The sequence below is a fragment of the Rhyacophila brunnea genome, unplaced genomic scaffold (genome assembly GCF_057557595.1).
Source record: "Rhyacophila brunnea isolate RB1 unplaced genomic scaffold, BYU_Rbru_1.0 scaffold_5, whole genome shotgun sequence".
Taxonomy (NCBI): Eukaryota; Metazoa; Arthropoda; class Insecta; order Trichoptera; family Rhyacophilidae; genus Rhyacophila; species Rhyacophila brunnea.
The window spans coordinates 31,221,098-31,240,843 of NW_028233170.1; the positions used below are offsets into that span (position 1 = coordinate 31,221,098).

Genomic DNA, 19,746 nt, shown 5'->3' on the forward strand with positions numbered 1-19,746 from the left:
CCCGGGACTCAACCACGAGACCCAGAATATTATAAGCTGACACGTTGCTGCTCAGTCATCACGGCGAGCACTTACTTATATAATAATATATTTTGGTCTGATATTTTTAATAATCTTAAAAATGACCTCTGTGTATGCTAGAAATTAAAAAAAAAACATCAAAGAAATGCGAAAGTCTCAAGCAATATTCAATGATTATTTTTAATGTTGAATGCTTGTATTTTTGAGCGCTTTTTAAAACTCATTTATTTTGCAGGAAGCGGAACTAAACAATTTCTCTGCAGAAGAACTCCAGATCGCCATGACAAGTAGCGTAACAGGTAACCCGATAACATGGCTGAAAGAAAACTGGGCGCAGATGGTTGAAACTGTACTCACCGTCGCGACAAACTATGGCCGAGAAGGAAAAGACAATACTGTCGGCACGATTTCTCACATCGAGGCTAAAGAAGCTCTCAAGCAACACAAAGGCAGCGTGTGGCAAGCCGTTGCTGAATGCGTAGAGCAGAGGCAAAAAAAGGTATGCATGCAAACATTAGATCATTACTACTATAAATTAATTAACAGAACTTTCATAATATTAAATAGGTAATACAGTAGACTCCCGATTAACCGGGCTAATGGTGGAGAGAGGCGGCACGGATAAACGAAAAACACGAATAATCCAAAATATGGTTTTTTCTTTTTAAAATATTACATATTGTACACTTCTAAAGCAGACATCTGAGCGAGGTTCAAGTATAGGAAAGCGAGCGATTTTTTAAAATTAAATTCATGATCGGATAATCCGCACAGGGACAATCGCGAGTTTACTATAGTGTCTGATAAATTCCCAACTAACCTAACCCAACATAATATGATAGCATTTGTATGTTAGGTTAGGTCATGGTATTTATTGTATGTATTTTCTCAGGATTTCCAACCTCATAAAATTGTACAATTTAGGTTGTTCGATTATTTACTGTAAAAATATTGTAGAATAATGTTTTTTACTCACTATATAGGACAAACTTGAAAAATTACATTGTTCATATCATTTAAAATTTATTTGTTTAAATTTATTTGGGTTTTGTATTACTTTGTTTTTAGTGGAATATTCAAGTGAACATAACTTTCTTTTTCAGTTCTTAGAACTTCAATCACGGGGTAAGTTTAGCAGAGAAGACATTTTGACATGCCTGACGGCTCACCATGGGGATGTGGAAGCGGCTTTTTTAGAATTAAGCAAGACCCAATTAAAGCCTTTTCTAATGCGAATTTGGGGGCCACCGTCGGGCGCAGAAAATGAAAGCGGGAATATGGGAGTTGCCATGGGAATTCAGGAAGGCCTTGCAAAAGCTCTTCCTAGCGGGCAACATACGGAGGGTGGTGAGTCAACAAAACTTTTTATCAATATTTGTCCAACTTTTACTTGATATTTTCCGAGGTTAGTTTCAGTTTTAAATGGTTGTCGAAACGGATAGTTACCGAGGGTACTGTAATTTCTTTCATATTAACTACCTAAATAAACATTGTTTATAATCAATATTAACCTTTTAAAATTTTAATATTATTAGAGACATCGAATTTCATTATCAGATAATAATATATCTCTTATAAATATTTGTCTATATAATTAAATTAATTATGTTATGAACTCTATTTTGGTGTGTACTATTTCAGTGGGGTTGTCAGGTCCGAGTACACTACTAGATTTTATTAAGACATACGCCGACGAGGCGACATTGGCTAAAGAAGCTACCGTAAAAGCAGACAGATCGGTAAGTGTTCAAAATAAACCGTTACAACAAGAATCATCGAATAATCAGGTACATGACACCCCACCCTCCTCTAAATCACCCGTCGGGCGTGAACCCCAAAACACCGCCGACGAAATGTCTTCTCTCCATTTGCTAAACAGTCTACGGGAGCTCATTCAACGAGCTGATATGAGCAATATAAACAACCCTATCTTGAGAGATATTGGAAATATTATGGAAAGAGTCGAAGGGAAAATCGAAAACGTACACAAAACAAATGAGGCGGCTGATCTTCATGACAGATCACCGCAAGCGTCATTTCATGCCGATCCCTTAAACACCTTTCCCCCTCAAACTTCTAGTCAAACGTCCCCGAGAAACGAAGTCCTCGATATCTCTAGACATGACGAAATGCAAAACTCTAATACTTTAAATAATAATCATTTTTTAGATAATACGCAAAACGCAAAAACTATTAATTTTAATAATCAATATCAACTGAATGATAACATTAATTATACAACTAGTGATACCATTAAAACCGTGGATTATTCACAAACAACATCAGCTCCTATTCAATCGACGTCAATAACTTCTGAACGTGTTGACAGTAATCTAAAGAGTGAACCTTCAAGGACAGAAAATATTCCTGTAAAAAATGTCAGCAAACATGAAACGAGCGATTCAGAATCTGAGTACGGCGATACCAAATCAGAATTAGATGACTTGCCTCAAATTCACAATGAGTTTCATCAGCTCGTAAACGAAATGCTCGGAGAGAAAAAATCTAGTGAAAACAATACATCTAATGCAAGTGAAAATACTGCAATGTTCACAACAACCATAGTAGAGTCAAATGAAATTGTCAATAATTCCACATCTAATCAAAATCTACATAATGACTTGCATACAAATTTTGTTGAAGAGGATTTTTCATCCGTCCCCGATGTACCAGAACCTATTGCCAATGACAGTGTTCCATCAGCGTCAAATATCTCACAAGCTGAAGACATATATTTTGATTCATCACCCACAAAAGAAAATATTCCAGTTGAAAATGAAATTGTACACGTAGAACAAGAGACAATCGAAATTCCAATAATCGTTCCTGCCGTCGCAGAGACTGTATCTCCTGCTATGGATGATATTACAGCACCAATTGAAAATCCAACGATGACCATTCAGCCCTCAGATGACAATCAGAATACAATAGAAAACACTTTTCCTGAATCTCCAAAAAATCAAACAGAAGCGACAGAAATTGTCGTGACCCCAATGAACACTCCGCAAGGTGCTAAAAGTGATAATGACGAGTCGGGAACGGACTCATCAAAGAAACCCCAATTGTTTAACATAATGGAAGACACTCAGAGATTGATTCAGCAAATGAGAGACGAAATTAAGTCAGACATCGCTTCCTACAGTTCGGCCGACAATTCACCATCAGAATCCTCCGATGAATATGATAAATCTGACGACGGGAATGAGACCGGTTCTTCCGCGATGCCCGCTTCAAGCATCCACGAACCAAAAAGTCGTGAATCATCCATTACTTCTTTCAGTGAATTGAACTCTGGGGATTCGGAGTCAGATATTGCCACCGATGAAGAAGATAATGTGAATGTAGCAAAAACACTTGAAGAAACAGATGAACGTCCCATACAAGACGAGAGAGCCGGTCAATCGATCACGCCAACGCAAGAGAATACGCAACAGATTCAGAATGCCGAAGATGCAGATGGAGAATCGGACGAAACAGGTGGCGACTCCGATTATTCAGCATCGTCAGAGAGCGAGGAGCCTCCGCTGCCATTAAATTTGTTGGATAAACTGGCGGAAAACCTGACCGATCAGGTCAAAGATATCAATGATGCTCCTATTCAAGGAAATAATTACAGAGCACCGTCGACCACTTCTTCCCCGGATCATTCAAAGAATGATATTATCGAAAATGTAAGTGAAAATGTGCTTAGCGAATCAATTGAATTCACATCTGCAAAAGAAACTCCAGACTTACCAGGCACGAGTTCTGGTATTCCGGAATTAAATAATACATTTCAGACTATTGAAAACATCGCAGAAAAAGTGAACAGTGATGTAGCCATTCAAGAAGTGACTCTCGTAACGGAAGAACATAATGTTTCCGTAGATTTGGAAGTAGTTCAAAATGTAAATAATATAACTAGACCAAATGAAATCAATGCCGGTATTTCACCGATTACTGATGTTGTCCATATTGACAACGATGTCAGTTTCATTGATTCCGATGAAAGTACTGAAAATATTCCTAATGTTAATTCTGTAAGTGTTGTAAATAATAAAATTAGCCATAGTATTGTTGACAATAATAATAACAGCAACTCAAATGATAACATTCAAATTATAAATAATTTAAATGAAGAAGTCCAAAGTGTCTCCAATAATGAAGAAAATGATAATGTCGACAATGCAATTCCCACCCTTAGTACAACTAATAATGAAACTGAAAATAATAATAATAAAGTGAACGTAATCCTCCATGAAAATGTCCAGTCTTCCAGTAAAAGTATTAGCACAACTACACCTTCGTCTCCAGAAATTTTTAATTCCGACATAACATTAATTAATCCACTCGACACTGTCAAACATGACAGCAGTATTGTAGAAGAGAAGAAAACAAAGAAAAGTGCAAAGACTTTTGTCTCTCAAATCCCTAAACCGGAAAAGCAGCAGGGTCTAACGAAGAATTCATCAAAACCGTCGCCAAAAACTAATCAAACCAAGAAGATTGTCGAGCCCGCAGATAAACCTTCGCCATTTGGAAACTTCAGCAGTGGCCACGTCAAAAAACTACAGCAGGGATTATTCAATAAAGTTAATGTATCCATAGTTAAGCCGGCTGATAAAAAGATAGCCAAAATTCCCATTCTTGTTAATTCAAAACAGTTGTCAAATTTGTCCACTTCGATTAAGAAAGACACTCTGGAGAGCGGCTCCTCCGTGTCTGTCAAAAACGAGAAGAACGCGAAAGGAAAAAACAACGCAGCAAATGAGAGCAGTGGAAAATTGAAGCCATATTTTGTAGAAACGTGTCACAGCGACGATTACTTTACGGAGACGGATGACGAGATGAAGAGGAAACCGAAGAAGCCGGAACCCCCGAAAGCGGTGCAGGTGAAAGTGAAGGTAGAAACGGAAGAGGAAGCGTTGAGCGATCACAGTGAGGACCAATTTTTGATCAGGCTTCGGAAAAGTATCGACCTCTCCACGATCAATTTCAAAGAAGATTCTCCAGAGGTCAGTAAAAGTTAAACGGCAAATAACAAATTTAATGTGTATTGAGTTGTTTAAATGTAGTCTAATAATCGGTATGAATTTTTACGTTTACATTTTATTGTCACTGTAGTATTATGGATTATCAATTTTGTATTTTTGGTGATTTATATTATAGTATATTATGGTCTATTGTTATATTATCATCCTGTCAAAGACATGTTAAAACAATTTACGTTTAATCGTAATTAGCATTACGATGAAAGCATAAAGCCCAACCTAACCTAACATAAACTAGATCTACCTAGCCCGACACCATTAACATTCCAAATACTGGATAAGTCATTGTGAGACCATTACTATTATGACTAAATTACCATTAATTTCTTAAATTTAATTTTTTCTGAACAAGTAGAATCAAGCTACATTAATAATAAATTGAGACGCTGAGGATTAAATGAGTACAAAAACGACATGACTAAAAAATACACTCGATGGGCTTATATGTATAAAATTATTTTCAAAGCAACATTACATAATTTAAATGTTTTAACTTGACTTGTACACCTTCAAACACTAAAAACAATAATAAAAAATTGGAAATATCAATACATTTAGGTGAAATAGAAATAATGAATCATCTGAGAACAAGACCTCGTTTACAAAATGTTGAAAACAGTTATGTAGAATTCACAATCCCATATTTTACTTTGAATCAATTTGGTCATCGGTATAGTTGTATTTGTTCAATCCTCAGCTCCTCAATTAAACTATTCATAAAGAACGGTTGAGTGAAAAATGCATTTGTTTATCAGCGCCAAATAAGAATGTTGCTGGCGGAAGGAATCGTCCCGTCGTGGGAACAAGCAGAGGTGGCCGTGGGACTCTTCCAGATGAAGTTCGACAAATTCACAGCGCTACAAGCGGCCAACGAATGCACTACGCTTGAAGCTGCCATTTCTTACCTGCAACAAGAGTGCGAACTGTGCACGGGAAAATATCCCATGAAAGAGGTAACCTTCACTCCCTACTCAGTTTTTCATAATAAAATCAAAATATGTGAAAACCAAGACAAGAATATAAAGATTTTTAAGATAGTGGAATCCAATACCTTAGGAAATAATTATTTGGCAGATTCCAAATGTCTCTTCTACGATACTCAATGTCATCCTAAATTAAAATTGAACGATATAACTATTAACAATTATTAGTGCAGCTCATAAATATAACAATCCTTACGTAATAAATAGTAATATAAAAAACGAAATACCTAGAGAATTTGTATAGTAACGCCAAGTTAATATATGGTACTATGGTCTATCAAATTCGGCTTGAATTTTATTTTAAATATTATTTTATATAGAAACTGTTGATTCTTGTTATGAAACTGCGTAAGTATGGCACTAATTACATTATGTATGCTTAAATTGCAATGTTGTTTATTGTTTATTGATAATGTGTTTTTTTTTTGTTATATTCAGATGATATCAATGCTAAAATGCACGCACAGATGCTGCAAGGAGTGTGCCAAAAATTACTTCACGATACAAATAACAGACAGGAGTATTTTCGACTGCATCTGCCCCTTCTGCAAAGTGCCCGAGCTACACGAACAGCACGAAGACGACGTGCTGGAGTACTTTTCAAATCTGGACATACTTCTCAAAAATATTCTAGAGGAAAATGTCCATGAATTGTTTCAGAGAAAATTGAGAGATAGAACACTTATGCAAGATCCCAACTTCAAATGGTGCGTGGAGGTATGTACATCACTTCATTGAATAATATTAAACTTATTGGAATGAAGTGAAAGCCATGTAATATAAATTATTATTAGTATAGGCAGAAATACTTTTCAGCAGGGATTCAAACTATTAGGAATCTGTTCTCGTTTCTTTATGTGTAAAATATTTTTTTCTTTATGCAAATATCATATTCCTTACATATAAAATGTAAAGATTCGTGGCAGGTATATTAGCTGAGCTAATTTTCGCAATATACTTACAGCGCCTGTACACGTGCATGGATTTATTTGCAGCAATAATGTGTATTTTAAACTATGGTGACAATAACTGTTTACACGTGTAAGTGCTAACTGTCTCTCCAATCTCATTCTTCAAGAGTAAGCGAAACTGTATATTGTCATTTTATGGTACTATTTGACAGGTCGTAAAAATCAGTTCACCTCAAAATGAGTCTCTACGCAGTGTAGTTCGTTTATTTGAAGGGAGGTTCGCCACTATTGTTCTACTGCACACGCGCTGAAACTGTCGCATGAAAATTCAGACAACTTGCATGACAATATATATGTTAACACATGCATTTTCTTGTTATGGCCGTGCTAATACATACTGTCAGCAGTAAACCCATGCACGTATAAACGGGGTATTATTTTTGTTTGCAACGACACTTCACAATACCGTTCATAAGTCTTTGAGTGCACGTATTATTTTACGAATATACTTACGACATCTTTTTTGTTTTAATTGGCTTTACAATCTGGTGTGGTTCTTGGCCGCCTCACAAACACGTTTCTTAACAAATGGATGTTGGCCTCTTGCTCAACCTATTAGGTCCATGCTCATAAACAACGTGTTATTTTTGCCAGACCTACGATTTGAACCAAAGACCCTCGGCTCACCAAGCGGATACATTACCACTAGGCCATCACGGACGCTTATGGCATTTGGAAGATTTTTGTTTTCTAAATTTTCCATCATAAATATAAATATGCATGTCTTTTTTAATTGATCGGGGGGGGCAGCTTTTAAGGGTTTTGCACTGGGATGACAGACCCTTAGGGCAAGCTTGAGGACTAAGAATAATTTTAACTACTAAGTACTACTTTACTAAGAAAGGCAATCCTTTAACCGTAGAGTATATTCAGCAATCTACATTCCTATGTGACAAAATGAGTGCAGTGTATATATTATTAAGCATACCTTTTGTTGGATTTGCAGTGCTCGTCAGGATTCATTGCCAACCCCAGACAGAAGCGATTGGTGTGCCCAGACTGCCGCTCGATGACTTGTGCTCTCTGCAGGAAACCGGTATGTCTACGTCTACAATAATAACTTGCTATCTTCTATCCATTATAAAATTAATATTGATTTTTTACAAATTCTATATAAAAATAGTCCTAAATATATCACCAATAATTTGCTTAATCATATAATTCAGCAAATCTCACACAATTTGAAATTGTAAATATTTTTCTTTAACGAATGAACAAACAGTATTAATATTAATAAACCAAATAAAAATCTGATGAGACCGATAATTTTTGTGTAAATTTTTTAATGTTTCTGTTATGATTGATTACCTTCTCATAGAAAAATCCATAGCTTTTTCTTACAATTAAAAAAAATGGTGTCTGTAGTTCGTAATTCCATTTTTTTGGAACTCTAATTCCGTCAATTAGTATTTAGCAAACGAACATTTTAATCGTTTAATTGAAATTATGCATAATTCCTACGACAGATTGATTTGTAAAACTTACCTAAGTACTTACTGACTTATTCTTTAGTGGGAATCGCAACATGACGGTTTGACATGTGAGAAGTTTGCCGAATGGAAAGAAGCGAATGATCCTGACATCCAGGTTGCCGGCGTAAAAAAACACTTGGACGACCACGGAATAGACTGCCCCAAGTGCAAATTTCGCTTTGATTTATCGAGGTATAATTTTTTTTTGATTCTAAACAAAGTTTTTCAACAAAATAAATTTTATATGCACCTAATTTCAAATCTAGACTAATCTAACTAGACTAATTACAAAAAAAATCTTACTAAATCATTTCAAAATGTGAAAAAAATCGCATTTGAATTTCTACCTAAATGGAAAAAAAAAATTATTTACTTTTATCACTTGGTGTTTACGACATACAAAATATTTAATATGTCATGTGTTTCCCTCAAGTAGCTTATCAAATATAAATACCAGAGTTTTTATATTTGAGTTTAAATAATTTTACAATCATCGCCAATGTCATAAGGTTGGAAGTAGAAAAAGACTTATGTACATAATATACGAAAGGGACAGCTGATAAAATTTCTTAGTTTCAATTATCATGAATTATTAATTGAAAAATGTGAAAATTGTTGTTTTGTTATTACAGAGGAGGCTGCATGCATTTTACGTGCAGTCAGTGCAAATATGAGTTCTGCTGCGGCTGTGATAAGCCATTTATGATGGGAGCCAAATGCGGATTGAGCCCATATTGCGCTAAATTGGGACTACACTCACATCATCCCAGAAACTGTCTCTTTTACCTCAGGGACAAGGAACCCAATCAATTGCAAACATTGCTACAGGTATTCCATTGACTATCGAATTCTGCAACCGTACCTAGGTTACACTGATCCTAAAACGTGGGTTCACAAATTTTTTTTTATCAAAGAACCAATTCTAAAATTTTAAATATTTGGCTGGACTCATTTTTTTTTTTAAATAACGTGTATTTAGAAAGCGTAAAGAAATAAATAAAAAAAATATTTATCAACCAAGAATGCTAGGTCACAATCAATTAATAACCATTATAATAAAAGATTGATCTTAAAATGTTGGTAATTTAATAAATATGTATGGCAATTAATAACATGACTGCAACCAATAGCGATGCACTCGTAACTGCTGGGAGTCACTCTGTGCATGTATACACAAATATCAAAATCATTAATAAGTTATTTAGTGAGGTGAACATAATTGTGCAACGCGTAAACGCAAAAAAGTATTATCACATCAATATGACGGTGTCTCGAGGATTTGAAGAGCGGTTTTCAAATATTCATCCATTTTACTTAGTTTAAACCGAAGATACCTACTGAAAACTCCCGATTTCGGTAGGATTACAACATAATAGCGCCTGTATACATGCATGAATTTACTGGCACAAATAGTGTGTAAATTCAACTATCGTGATAATAAATGTTATCAATCGTTCTACTGCGCAGGCACAAATATCTCATAAATTCCAACTGTCGCGTGAAAATTCAGAAGCTTCTGAACTTTTTTGATGCATGCATTCAATTTTGCAACTTGTACGAAAATACGTGTTTACACTTGCATTTTCTTGTAATGGCCGCGATAATACGTACTGTCAGCAATAAATCCATGCACGTGTTAATGAGGTATAAAACTTATTATAGAACCAAAATTTAAATTGACAAAGCTAAAGGTAATAAAAACCGCATCAAGAGAAATTATGTGTGTATATTCGTGTCTGTAGTTTTGTTTCTGTGTTATATTCTGAACCCTATTTGCATACAAGAAAAAGAATAAGATTAAAATTATTAATGTCATTTTATATATCCAAATGAAATTACGAGTTAAAAAATATTTTTACAATTACAGCTGAACAGTGTTGAATTCAAGACAGATACTCCTTTAAAAATAACCGACAACCAAGGGACGAGTGCAATCCCACGCTGCCCTATTCAACTCCAAAGGGAAACCCCAGGCGGCTTAATCGACAGTGTGTGCAATTCCGACATTGCAAAAGGTCAAGCGGGACTGTGCAAGTAAGTTCATTAAATTTATTTCGACTATTATTGATTATCATACTCAGTATTGATAGTAAAACAACAGACTTCTTTCAAACGGTAGCTGAATAAAAGGTCTCATTTAGATCCACAATTTTTTAATTAAAATACAGTGGTTTAAATTTGTTGTTTTGCGAAAATTGTCACTATTGTCACTATAGAGATAGCCTGACATTTTTTTTTTACCATTATTGGTTCCACAATTACCACAATTCGAGATGGTTTATTAATTTCTCCAGGTCATCGAGAAATATCTTTTTTTAGCTCATCTGATCCAAGTTTTCTGCCAGCCGAATTCGTTTGAGATTAATTTCAAGACCTTTTTCTTAGCATTTCTTACCAAAAATATTTTCACTGCTAATTTATTTAGATTTCGGTTTCGGTCAACAGCTTTTTCCGTTTCAACTTCATTTTGTTATTCTTGCCCAGAAGCAATTTCTGACATTCTTGATATTTTCGTTGATGATTTTTTGAAATTTTGCGATTTTAATTTCTCAAGATTTCTCGAGCACAACCTCTAGTTAAAAGCTATAAGCAAAATTTTGTTTCAATTGCAAAATTTCACAGATACTGAATACGTTGATTGAAGTGCATTTTTTATTAGGTATGTAAATCTTTTAATGCCAAATGATCCTAGACACTGATCTGATATGAATATTCTACTGAAACATGAATAACATGTAGTGGTAAAAAGCGAAAATAACACAGAATATCTGTTTAACTGTTGTTATAAATATGGGCTGTCTATAAAATGATGTCACATAATTTTGGGTATGTCATCGAAAGATCCCTCTGTCTATATTTCAGTATTGAACGCCACCACATTCATTAAAAAATATAACATAAATATACATTGAAAATTATCAATTTCAATATAATGTTTTCACGGAAAAGAACTGTGAAGTCACATTTTTTTATTGACCCCTTAGTTTCTTTGTCACAAATCATCACATTATAATATATGAGGCTTCTATTTGCAAACACGGCTCGTTCCAAAATTGTTGATAAATTAACCTTGAATGACATTTTGTAAAGAAAAATACACTTTATAGGAATTTTTAGACAGTAGCCTCGAACCCGACTTTATTACACACAAAATATCAAATCAAAATCAATGCGAAACTTTCAAATGTGGCTTATTCCATAATTATTTAGTTTCAAAGACAGCTTGTTCCACGTTAACCAATAGGAGCTAAGCTTTTGGCTCATGTGACTAACATTTTGGTGGTATGTGATTGGATGCATACTTGCATAGGCGGATTAATTCAAATTATCAATCCAACTTTCACTTTCAAACCCGGCCTGATACAAACATTAATTAATGTAAATAGATTCTTTATTAAAATTGAAATGAATAAGTTTCCCTTTGTTTTCTGTTTTAAATATACCTACTTCACTACAAATTAGTTTTTTATTAGTCTGTAAAACAGTTTATTACATTTTGCGCAAAATATGTTTTTGGGAACGAGCCATGTTTGCAAATAGTAACCTCATATCAGACGACCTACCCTCCCATTAGGTTGTGGACATCATATATGGACGACCCCTATGTAGGCGTAAAATAATTAGTACTTTGGTATATGCGCATACATTGACATCCCAAGACAAATTACTGCCACAGACACAGAATGACATCTTCTAACAATTTTTACTCTCAAGTTTAATTAAAATTCATTGCCCACGTTACACAATTATTATGTATTATTGTATTAGCTCTTCTTGGCTATATCAACAACAGACAAATAGTGATATTTTTTTTAAATATAAAATACCTATAAGTACATCTACCTTATAATACATAATCACATGTCTTCCGTGCCGTCCCTAAGGAGTACATAACCTATCTGCCCCTACGGGATGTCACTGTATGCATAGTTTATAGATATTAATTATTAGCCCACATTAAAAAGATGCATTGTGATACAATTAATATTATTTGTTTCTAGTTCCCTACAATATGAATTTTATATTATTTGAATTTAATATGGTCTCAAGGAGTGAGAAGGGGCCCTTCCAATATTAACAGATATGAATGGCGAAAGGTGGAGGTACGCTGTTAAGATCTGACATAAATAGTGCACACTAAACTTTGTAAGTCAAACACATTTCTTTCGTTGATCTAAGACTACAATGTGTAGATGGTGTTTGTCAGTTTTTTTAATTCAATTAAACCCTGCATAATCCAAGCCACAGTAGATAATAGTCCAAAAATATTCATTTATCTATAGAATATGTAAAACATAATTTTAGATATTTTATAGATAGAAGAATATTTTTTATCGATTACGGTTTGGTTAGGCAGGGATTAATGAATTTTATAAAACTAACCAACACCATCTGTAATATGTATTCTTAATTCAACGAAAACAAATAAGTATGACTGAAAAGGTATGCACTATTTTTGTCGGATCGTACATAGCATACCTAAACTATTATGGTTTGTTTTAGGCAGGGTATAATTGATTTTTAAAAACTAGCCAGCACCATCTGCAAATCGTATTCTTAGCTCAATGAAAACAAATAAGTATGACTGACAAAGTTTAGTGTGCATTATTTATGTCAAATTTCAACAGTCTACCTCTACTCCTCGCCAGTGATAGATATAATATTTTGTTTGCATATGGTATATTATAATTAAATCAAGGGAGGTGCGAATCTACTTATGCAAGACTAGTGATTACGCCACCGAACTTGTAATTAGGTATTTGAGGAATGACAAACTGATCAATTTCCAGGAATCACTACATAGAGTATTTATGTAGAGTGATACGATATAGTGAATTGGATTCCATAACGATTCTAACTACGGATGACTTAGAGACTGTTGTGAAACGAGCCGACATAAAGTTACCGCCCAAACCGTACGGTAGCCTCGAAGGGCTGTACAGAACCCGCCTCCTGCAGGTTTTACAACACCACCCATTCTTCTGTTTGATTGATTTGACAAGCTTAAGTTACTAAAATGATTCTAAGCTTATATCAAACAAAGCAATAAGTTATAAAATCACCATTCTATCGCGATCGTGCTGAATTTTATTACATATTAATTAAACTGATAAACATAGTAGAGTAGAGCTCTGTAATAATGGTAAGAAACAAATTTATGTTAATTCTAAAATTGTATATTAGAGATGTTATTTTGGATGACAAATCAATTATCACAGACATCAAATAATATCTCAGGCGAATTGCTATTTTCCACTTACGACTGCCGTAAGACTGCACCGAATCTCGCATCCATTTTTTTTACTTCTATCGTGAAACTAACGAAGTGGTCAAATTCTAAATAGTCACATGAGACTTAGCCGCCTCATTTCGAGCCACACACGCTTATCAGTGCATGCAACTAGTCGATGGTGGGTTTTAACCTCATATCCAGACTGTTCCATGTGAACCAGTCAACTGATCATCACCTATAGGAAATATACTCAATCAACTGAGCATGCCGTAAGCTTCATTAATCTTCTTGGCTCTGAGAATAGTGTTCTTTCAACACAGTTGTGCTGCCTTAGTTTATATCTCCCAATTCTCCTTACTCTGATGATAGCTTTGCAGCTTGCAGAAATTACTTTTTAACATTACTAGTATGAAATTATAGAATAAGTTTAGATTTGTTTCTTGCCATTATATCACCATTTAGACGCTTGGCTTCCGTGGAATGACAGTAGTCGACGATGCTAGTTTTTAAAACTCGGTATATGTGAGAATGTAACTGGAAATTGGAAAATTCCTTCTGATCAGGGCTCACTATGTGGAGTATCTGGTGACACTAATCCAGGGGGTGGATCCTCTTCCCATAATGGACATCACAGAGATGGTGGCGGAGCTCCGGCGCCGCGCCATCCCTCTGCCGGAGCGCGGCCCTTGGGATACAGACCCTATCTACACAGAAATGTGTGCTAAGGTACTCCACACTAATGACGCCACAGTAGAACCAAACTCACTACTAAATACATACCTTATTGCTTTGTGCTATGCTTGATCCGTGTTCGCTCTGTGAAACCTTATCACTCTTCATCTGGAAATTAAAGCAACGGAACAGTTGATTTCAGACACCCAACTATTTTTTTATCCTTATTTAATTTCAGAAATAAAATGTCCTACAAAAAATGAATGCATGTCACAGTTGAGATTTGAGTCAACTATTTCTATTATCTGCCAAGCGTACATTTTTGCACCATGTGTACATTTTTTCACACCGGTGTTGTCCTTATAGAACCAGATCATTCATTGTATCTTTGCAAAACGCAATTCATAATTACAGTCGCAACTTTTTAATCTAAAGCAAGGATCCCACGGGTTAAGCAAATGGCAAACAACCATTTAATATAACCTCCACTCTGTGGAGGCTTAAATGCTCTGCTTAAGATCGAAAAAAAAAACCTAATAATGATGAAAATATGTTTTAAAGTTTAAATCTAAAGTTTTTAAATAATAATTTTTAGTAATATTTTGGATTTGTTTCCGTGGCTTGCGACACTAGTTGTGCAGCTAAGAAGCTAAGGAATATAACAATTTAATAACTAGATGTTTCATTTAAAAAGAAACATTTTGATATATTTCCAATGTACACATTGTAAACATATTAATCAATATTTAATAAAGCCATTTACGAATACTTATTAGGTGTGTTATACATGGTAGAGCATGGAAATATACGATATCATACTTCTTATCATTCGTCTCAAGTCTAAATCCTTCATTTTGATGTTTTTGTCCAGTGTGAATGTATTATTAACAAAACTTCAATCACAAATATAAAAATTGTAACAATCTTGAATTTTTCACTTTGAAAAAGATGTACTTACACACATTTATCCGTTTGCTATTTTTTTCACACAATAATTATTATAAAATTATAATCAATTCATTGTTCTTTTTCAGATCATCAAGGAACAAATTCCACTGGATTAAAAACTATACATCCATTCTGAAGGCGGTGAGATAATAATATGATAAACTCAGAAATCATAACGAAAGTGGGTTGCAAACATACTTACGCTAGAGTGGCTAGACTAATTCTCAAGTAAAAGTAAAAGATTGGTTTGTAGCTTAGAAGAATCAGCAAGATATTTTCTATATTTTATATGAAATGTATTTTTTTAAGTATCAGACGGTTTACACTTTTTTATTAGATTACACAATATGTACATAAATAACATCAATCAATGTGACATTATACTACTTAGGTGAATTTTAGAATAAATTATATTGTTTGGAGTACATAATTCCTGTAAGAGAAATATAATAATATAATGTAATCTTTCATGTATTTATTACCTAGTAGGTATTCATGCTTTTAGATAAAGTTAAGTTGGAAGCGGGTCTTAATCGATGACAAACGGAAATAAAGTAATGATAACATATTGTTGAAATTGATTTATTTTCATTTAACCTTCATCCCGCTCCATAATTAAAATACATTAATTGGCTATAATTTTTATCAGCATCAACGAAGATGACATTTCTCGCTTCGAAAACTTCCTAAGAAATTAGGTAAATATATGACCAGTGAATGATTTAGTTTTTCAGTGTTATCTTTTAGCAAAATTGGTATCCATATGCCTGTTTGAACGCTGAATATTATAAATATTAGATTTGATTCTCCCTTCGAGACTGGTGTGATCGGCGGCTACCCGTAAATGTTTTTCAACAAAATCTTCTTTGTACTGCACGGTTTTATCTTTATCTTCACGCTTTTTATCCTGATCTCTGTAATAAGACACATTCTTCTCCCTCTCTATATCTCTTTTAGAAGCATTCTGCATCATCTCCCGTCGTTTCTCTTCCATCTCTTTCTCATTGAGTCTGCTCCGGCTGGGTTTCACCCATTTTTTGCTCGCTTCGATATCTTTTTTGACAGGCTCAATTTCTTTTGCATGCCTATTAATTTCAATCCGACTTCCATCGGCTTTGACCAATCCGTAATTCTTTCTTTTCGGTTCATCATCATCGTCATTATATCTTCTCACGGTATCATATGATCTTTTGTGAGAAGACGATTCGACAGATTTTGACGATTTATGTTCAGAATGCGATGAATAAGTTTTGATTTGATCGGATGTAGATTGTTTATTGTACTTCTTTTCTCTATCTTGCCTGTCTCTGTCATGTTTCCTACTTCTTGAACTGTCTTCGTTGTCTCTTTTGTTTTTGTAGTTCTTCATTTTATCAATTTTTTCTGTGCTAGAGTCATGTCGATATTTTTTATCGCTTTGATGACTTTTATTTCTATGTCTATTGACTTCATCATCAGTTTCAGAATCGGATTCCGAATGTCTGCTATTCTTTTTCTTTTTTTTGGACAATCGGTGTCTCTCATCGCTGGAATCTCTTTTGTACTTGTCATTTCGAATTCTTTTATCGACTGCGTGTTTATCATCATCTGAATCAGAATCCGAGTCGGAAGACTCCTTTTTACTCTTCTTCTTCTTCTTTTTAGATTTTCCTTTAGTTGACGACGATGACAGCAAATCGTTTAAATCCAAACCACAATCTTCACCGCCTTTCAACTTTTTCAATTTCTTTGCAAGCTTACTGTCCAAATCGGAGTGCTCTTTTTTATGTTTCTTATTTTTCTTTTTTCTACTGTTTCGTAAAGCCTATAAAGAAGATAAACACACATTCTTGTAGAGATATCTTGTAGAGACAAAAAAATCCTATCTAAAAACAAGCATACGTATGTACATGCTGTAGATTTATCTTCCAAGTGGAGCTTTCTGCAATTTTCTTATAAAAATCGCTGAAGGCAATTTCAGTTCAATGTAAGTGCTACTTTTATGTGCATATCAATATAATTTCATTTGTAAAAAGAAGAATAATAAAGTAATGTTTGTTTGCAATATTGTATCCCAATGACCAGGAATTTTAAGGTAAATTTTAATCAGAGAAACATGCGCTTCGCATGGCGGCCCCCAATAAATAGCAAAAGAAATTATTTTATGAGGTTTACAACCATCGTAGACAGAGAAAACTTTAGCTGTAAAAAATCAATAAATGATTTAATATATTGGCACAATAACTCTACATCTACTCTCATCACACTACAATAAACAAAAATAAAACTCACTTGATCTTCTTTTAAAAGCATTGTAAGTTCTTTCAATTTGACAGGATTCTGAAGGAGTTGAGCCCTCGATTCGAGTTCTCGCTTCCGAATGGCCACAAGGGGGTCCTCCAGCATCTTCCGAGCCATATCCACTTGCGATTCGTGCGCTGTTAAATTCCCCGTTAGATTCCTGATTGAGAATGGAATGCACTCATGCTCCACGTGGTTCTTAGGAGGGGCTTTCACGTAAGACTGGTTTGCTTGTTCGGAAGTGGCCATCTTCTCAAACGTCTTGTCGATCGCTTTCCCGAGCAAATATTGCTCACGATCAATGGATTCATTCGGTTGCTGTAAAATAATAAAAACAATCCCATAAAAATACATCATAAATTAAACAATATTGTTATACAGTAGAATGTTGATTATCCCGACTTCGATCAAGAGTTTTAAATGATTACAAGAAAAGGGTACAATTTAAAATACATGATTAATAAGATTCAAAGATTGCTATTATAAAGGTTTATTCTGGAAATAAAAATAAACATTCAATTATTTTGTCAACTATCCGGATTACAAGCAGCCCTCGACTTTCGCACGTAATTGGTTCTTGAAAATGTTGAATGTTTAAAAGTAGAGGTATGTAAAAAAAAACATCAAAAAGTGTACTTATTTATCAATGGGTATAAATAAAGTGAGGCGTATTAGCAAACGAATAAACTTGTCAAAAGATAGTAGAATAGCACCCTTTTACATATTTGAGAAGGTGACGAGGAGCGGAGAAAAGAGGAGTGGCTGCATGGAAGAGCACAGTTTTTACATTATCAACAAAAATCTAAATTTTAAGAAATGTACAAAATAGCGAATGTGCGAAAGTAAAACGTTAGAAAGTCGAGGGCCGCCTGTACTTTTATCCCCAAATAGTCCGGGTAATCGAGGTTCCACTATAATAAATCACGCAGGGTTATGCCTAAGTTACGTAGCCACGGGCCATATTACGTAAATAAAGTATCTTTCCATCCCTCACAACTCATATCCCAGTACAAATAATGTTAGGGAAAAATTCAAATTTATTTATTTACTTCACATGAACCGAACATTAAATTTATAAATTCAAGATGTTCACATTATAAAGGAAAAAAAAATTACTTCTTAAAATTACCTTTTAAACAAGGAATTATATTTTGCCATCTCCTTTGTCAAATCAATCCAGATTATTGAACTACTGATGGTATGTATTTCAAAGTTAGTTTTATAAAATTTACCATTGCAGTTTCATTTCTACATTAATAGGGAAAGTTTAGAGGTTCAGACTTTCATAAAAAAATTGTTTTTCCTAAATTTACCAAAGACCACAGATACCAAAAATTAGGTAAAAGTGCAGTAGCATCTCTTACTTATTGAGTTGAAGTTACAGGTAATTATGAATGAGACAAATTTGAGCAAACCTTGTACATCCAATCCATCTTCTTGTTAGGATTGTCTGCCAGTACACCTGATGACTGTCCATGGTGTGTAAGGTCCTCCCGCGACCGCTCATCGTCGATTTCTTTACGTAAATCATTTATCCGTTGCTTTTCATGGGCTTGTGCTTGTTCCGCCTTCCATACGCGCTCTTGGTTCTTGATTGTATTTGGATGCCATGACTTTTTCGTATTCTGAAATTATCTAACGTATGAATTACAACACACAACTCACTTGTAAGTATAAATAGACATGAACAAGACAGGTTTGTAAGTCAGTAGGTGGATAACTACTCGATTCTCTAAGCGAATATTTGTGAGATAATATTATGAACATTTTTTGACTACGGGTACTTATCATTGGCATCACTTACCAAATCACCGCCTCCCATGTCTTAAAAGAAATGTACAAATCTCTCTTTTATTGTCAAAAAAATGAAGATGCGCTTCATAAATAGGTTATCATGGAAACAAACGTCGCCTTGACAAGTCGAAGATTTTACTATGATTCAGTGTTGCCATATTTTTCTATGCTGATTATAGTACAAAAGCGTAAAAATTATAGTATTTCTAAAAAATATATAGTACAGGAACATTTTTCGTCTTGAATCCTTTAAAATTATAGTATTTTGGTATATTTGGTGTAAAATTATAGTATTTTACATTTTTCGCGAAATCAAAATTATAGTATTGTACTATAATTATA

The 19,746-nt window shown here is 34.3% G+C and overlaps 2 protein-coding genes across 3 annotated transcripts in view; one reads left to right on the plus strand and one right to left on the minus strand.

Annotated features, from left to right (window-relative positions):
- The window catches only part of LUBEL (Linear Ubiquitin E3 ligase), a 54,037-nt gene extending 38,130 nt beyond the window's left edge, over positions 1-15,907 (plus strand). Inside the window, exons 15-25 of one of the 2 annotated variants that reach the window (XM_085956001.1) lie at positions 257-520; positions 1,125-1,368; positions 1,663-5,015; positions 5,807-6,004; positions 6,473-6,751; positions 7,952-8,041; positions 8,518-8,669; positions 9,110-9,305; positions 10,345-10,511; positions 13,268-13,436; positions 15,417-15,907. In XM_085956001.1, the coding sequence (XP_085812127.1) occupies positions 257-520; positions 1,125-1,368; positions 1,663-5,015; positions 5,807-6,004; positions 6,473-6,751; positions 7,952-8,041; positions 8,518-8,669; positions 9,110-9,305; positions 10,345-10,511; positions 13,268-13,436; positions 15,417-15,446 (5,142 nt within the window). In that variant the 3' untranslated portion in view covers positions 15,447-15,907. Of the gene's footprint in view, positions 1-256; positions 521-1,124; positions 1,369-1,662; positions 5,016-5,806; positions 6,005-6,472; positions 6,752-7,951; positions 8,042-8,517; positions 8,670-9,109; positions 9,306-10,344; positions 10,512-13,267; positions 13,437-14,273; positions 14,437-15,416 lie in introns of both variants that reach the window. The other variant, XM_085956002.1, reaches the window with a different exon arrangement.
- Positions 15,496-19,546, minus strand: Cwc25 (CWC25 spliceosome associated protein homolog). The gene is made up of 4 exons (XM_085956020.1): positions 19,415-19,546; positions 19,026-19,235; positions 17,602-17,928; positions 15,496-17,134 (listed from the first exon to the last, which is right to left on the minus strand). The coding sequence occupies exons 1-4, from the start codon at positions 19,430-19,432 to the stop codon at positions 16,067-16,069; spliced, it is 1,623 nt and encodes a 540-aa protein (XP_085812146.1). The 5' UTR covers positions 19,433-19,546; the 3' UTR covers positions 15,496-16,066.
- Between the last annotated feature and the right edge of the window lie 200 nt (positions 19,547-19,746).

What these genes read in the sequence shown, in the direction of transcription:
- Cwc25 (XM_085956020.1), bottom strand. An exon ending in AGATGGATTGGATGTACAAG is followed by an intron (nt 17,929 to 19,025) that starts GTTTGCTCAAAT and finishes ATTATTTTACAG; the next exon opens with CAACCGAATGAATCCATTGA. An exon ending in TGCTTTTAAAAGAAGATCAA is followed by an intron (nt 17,135 to 17,601) that starts GTGAGTTTTATT and finishes TCTTCTTTATAG; the next exon opens with GCTTTACGAAACAGTAGAAA.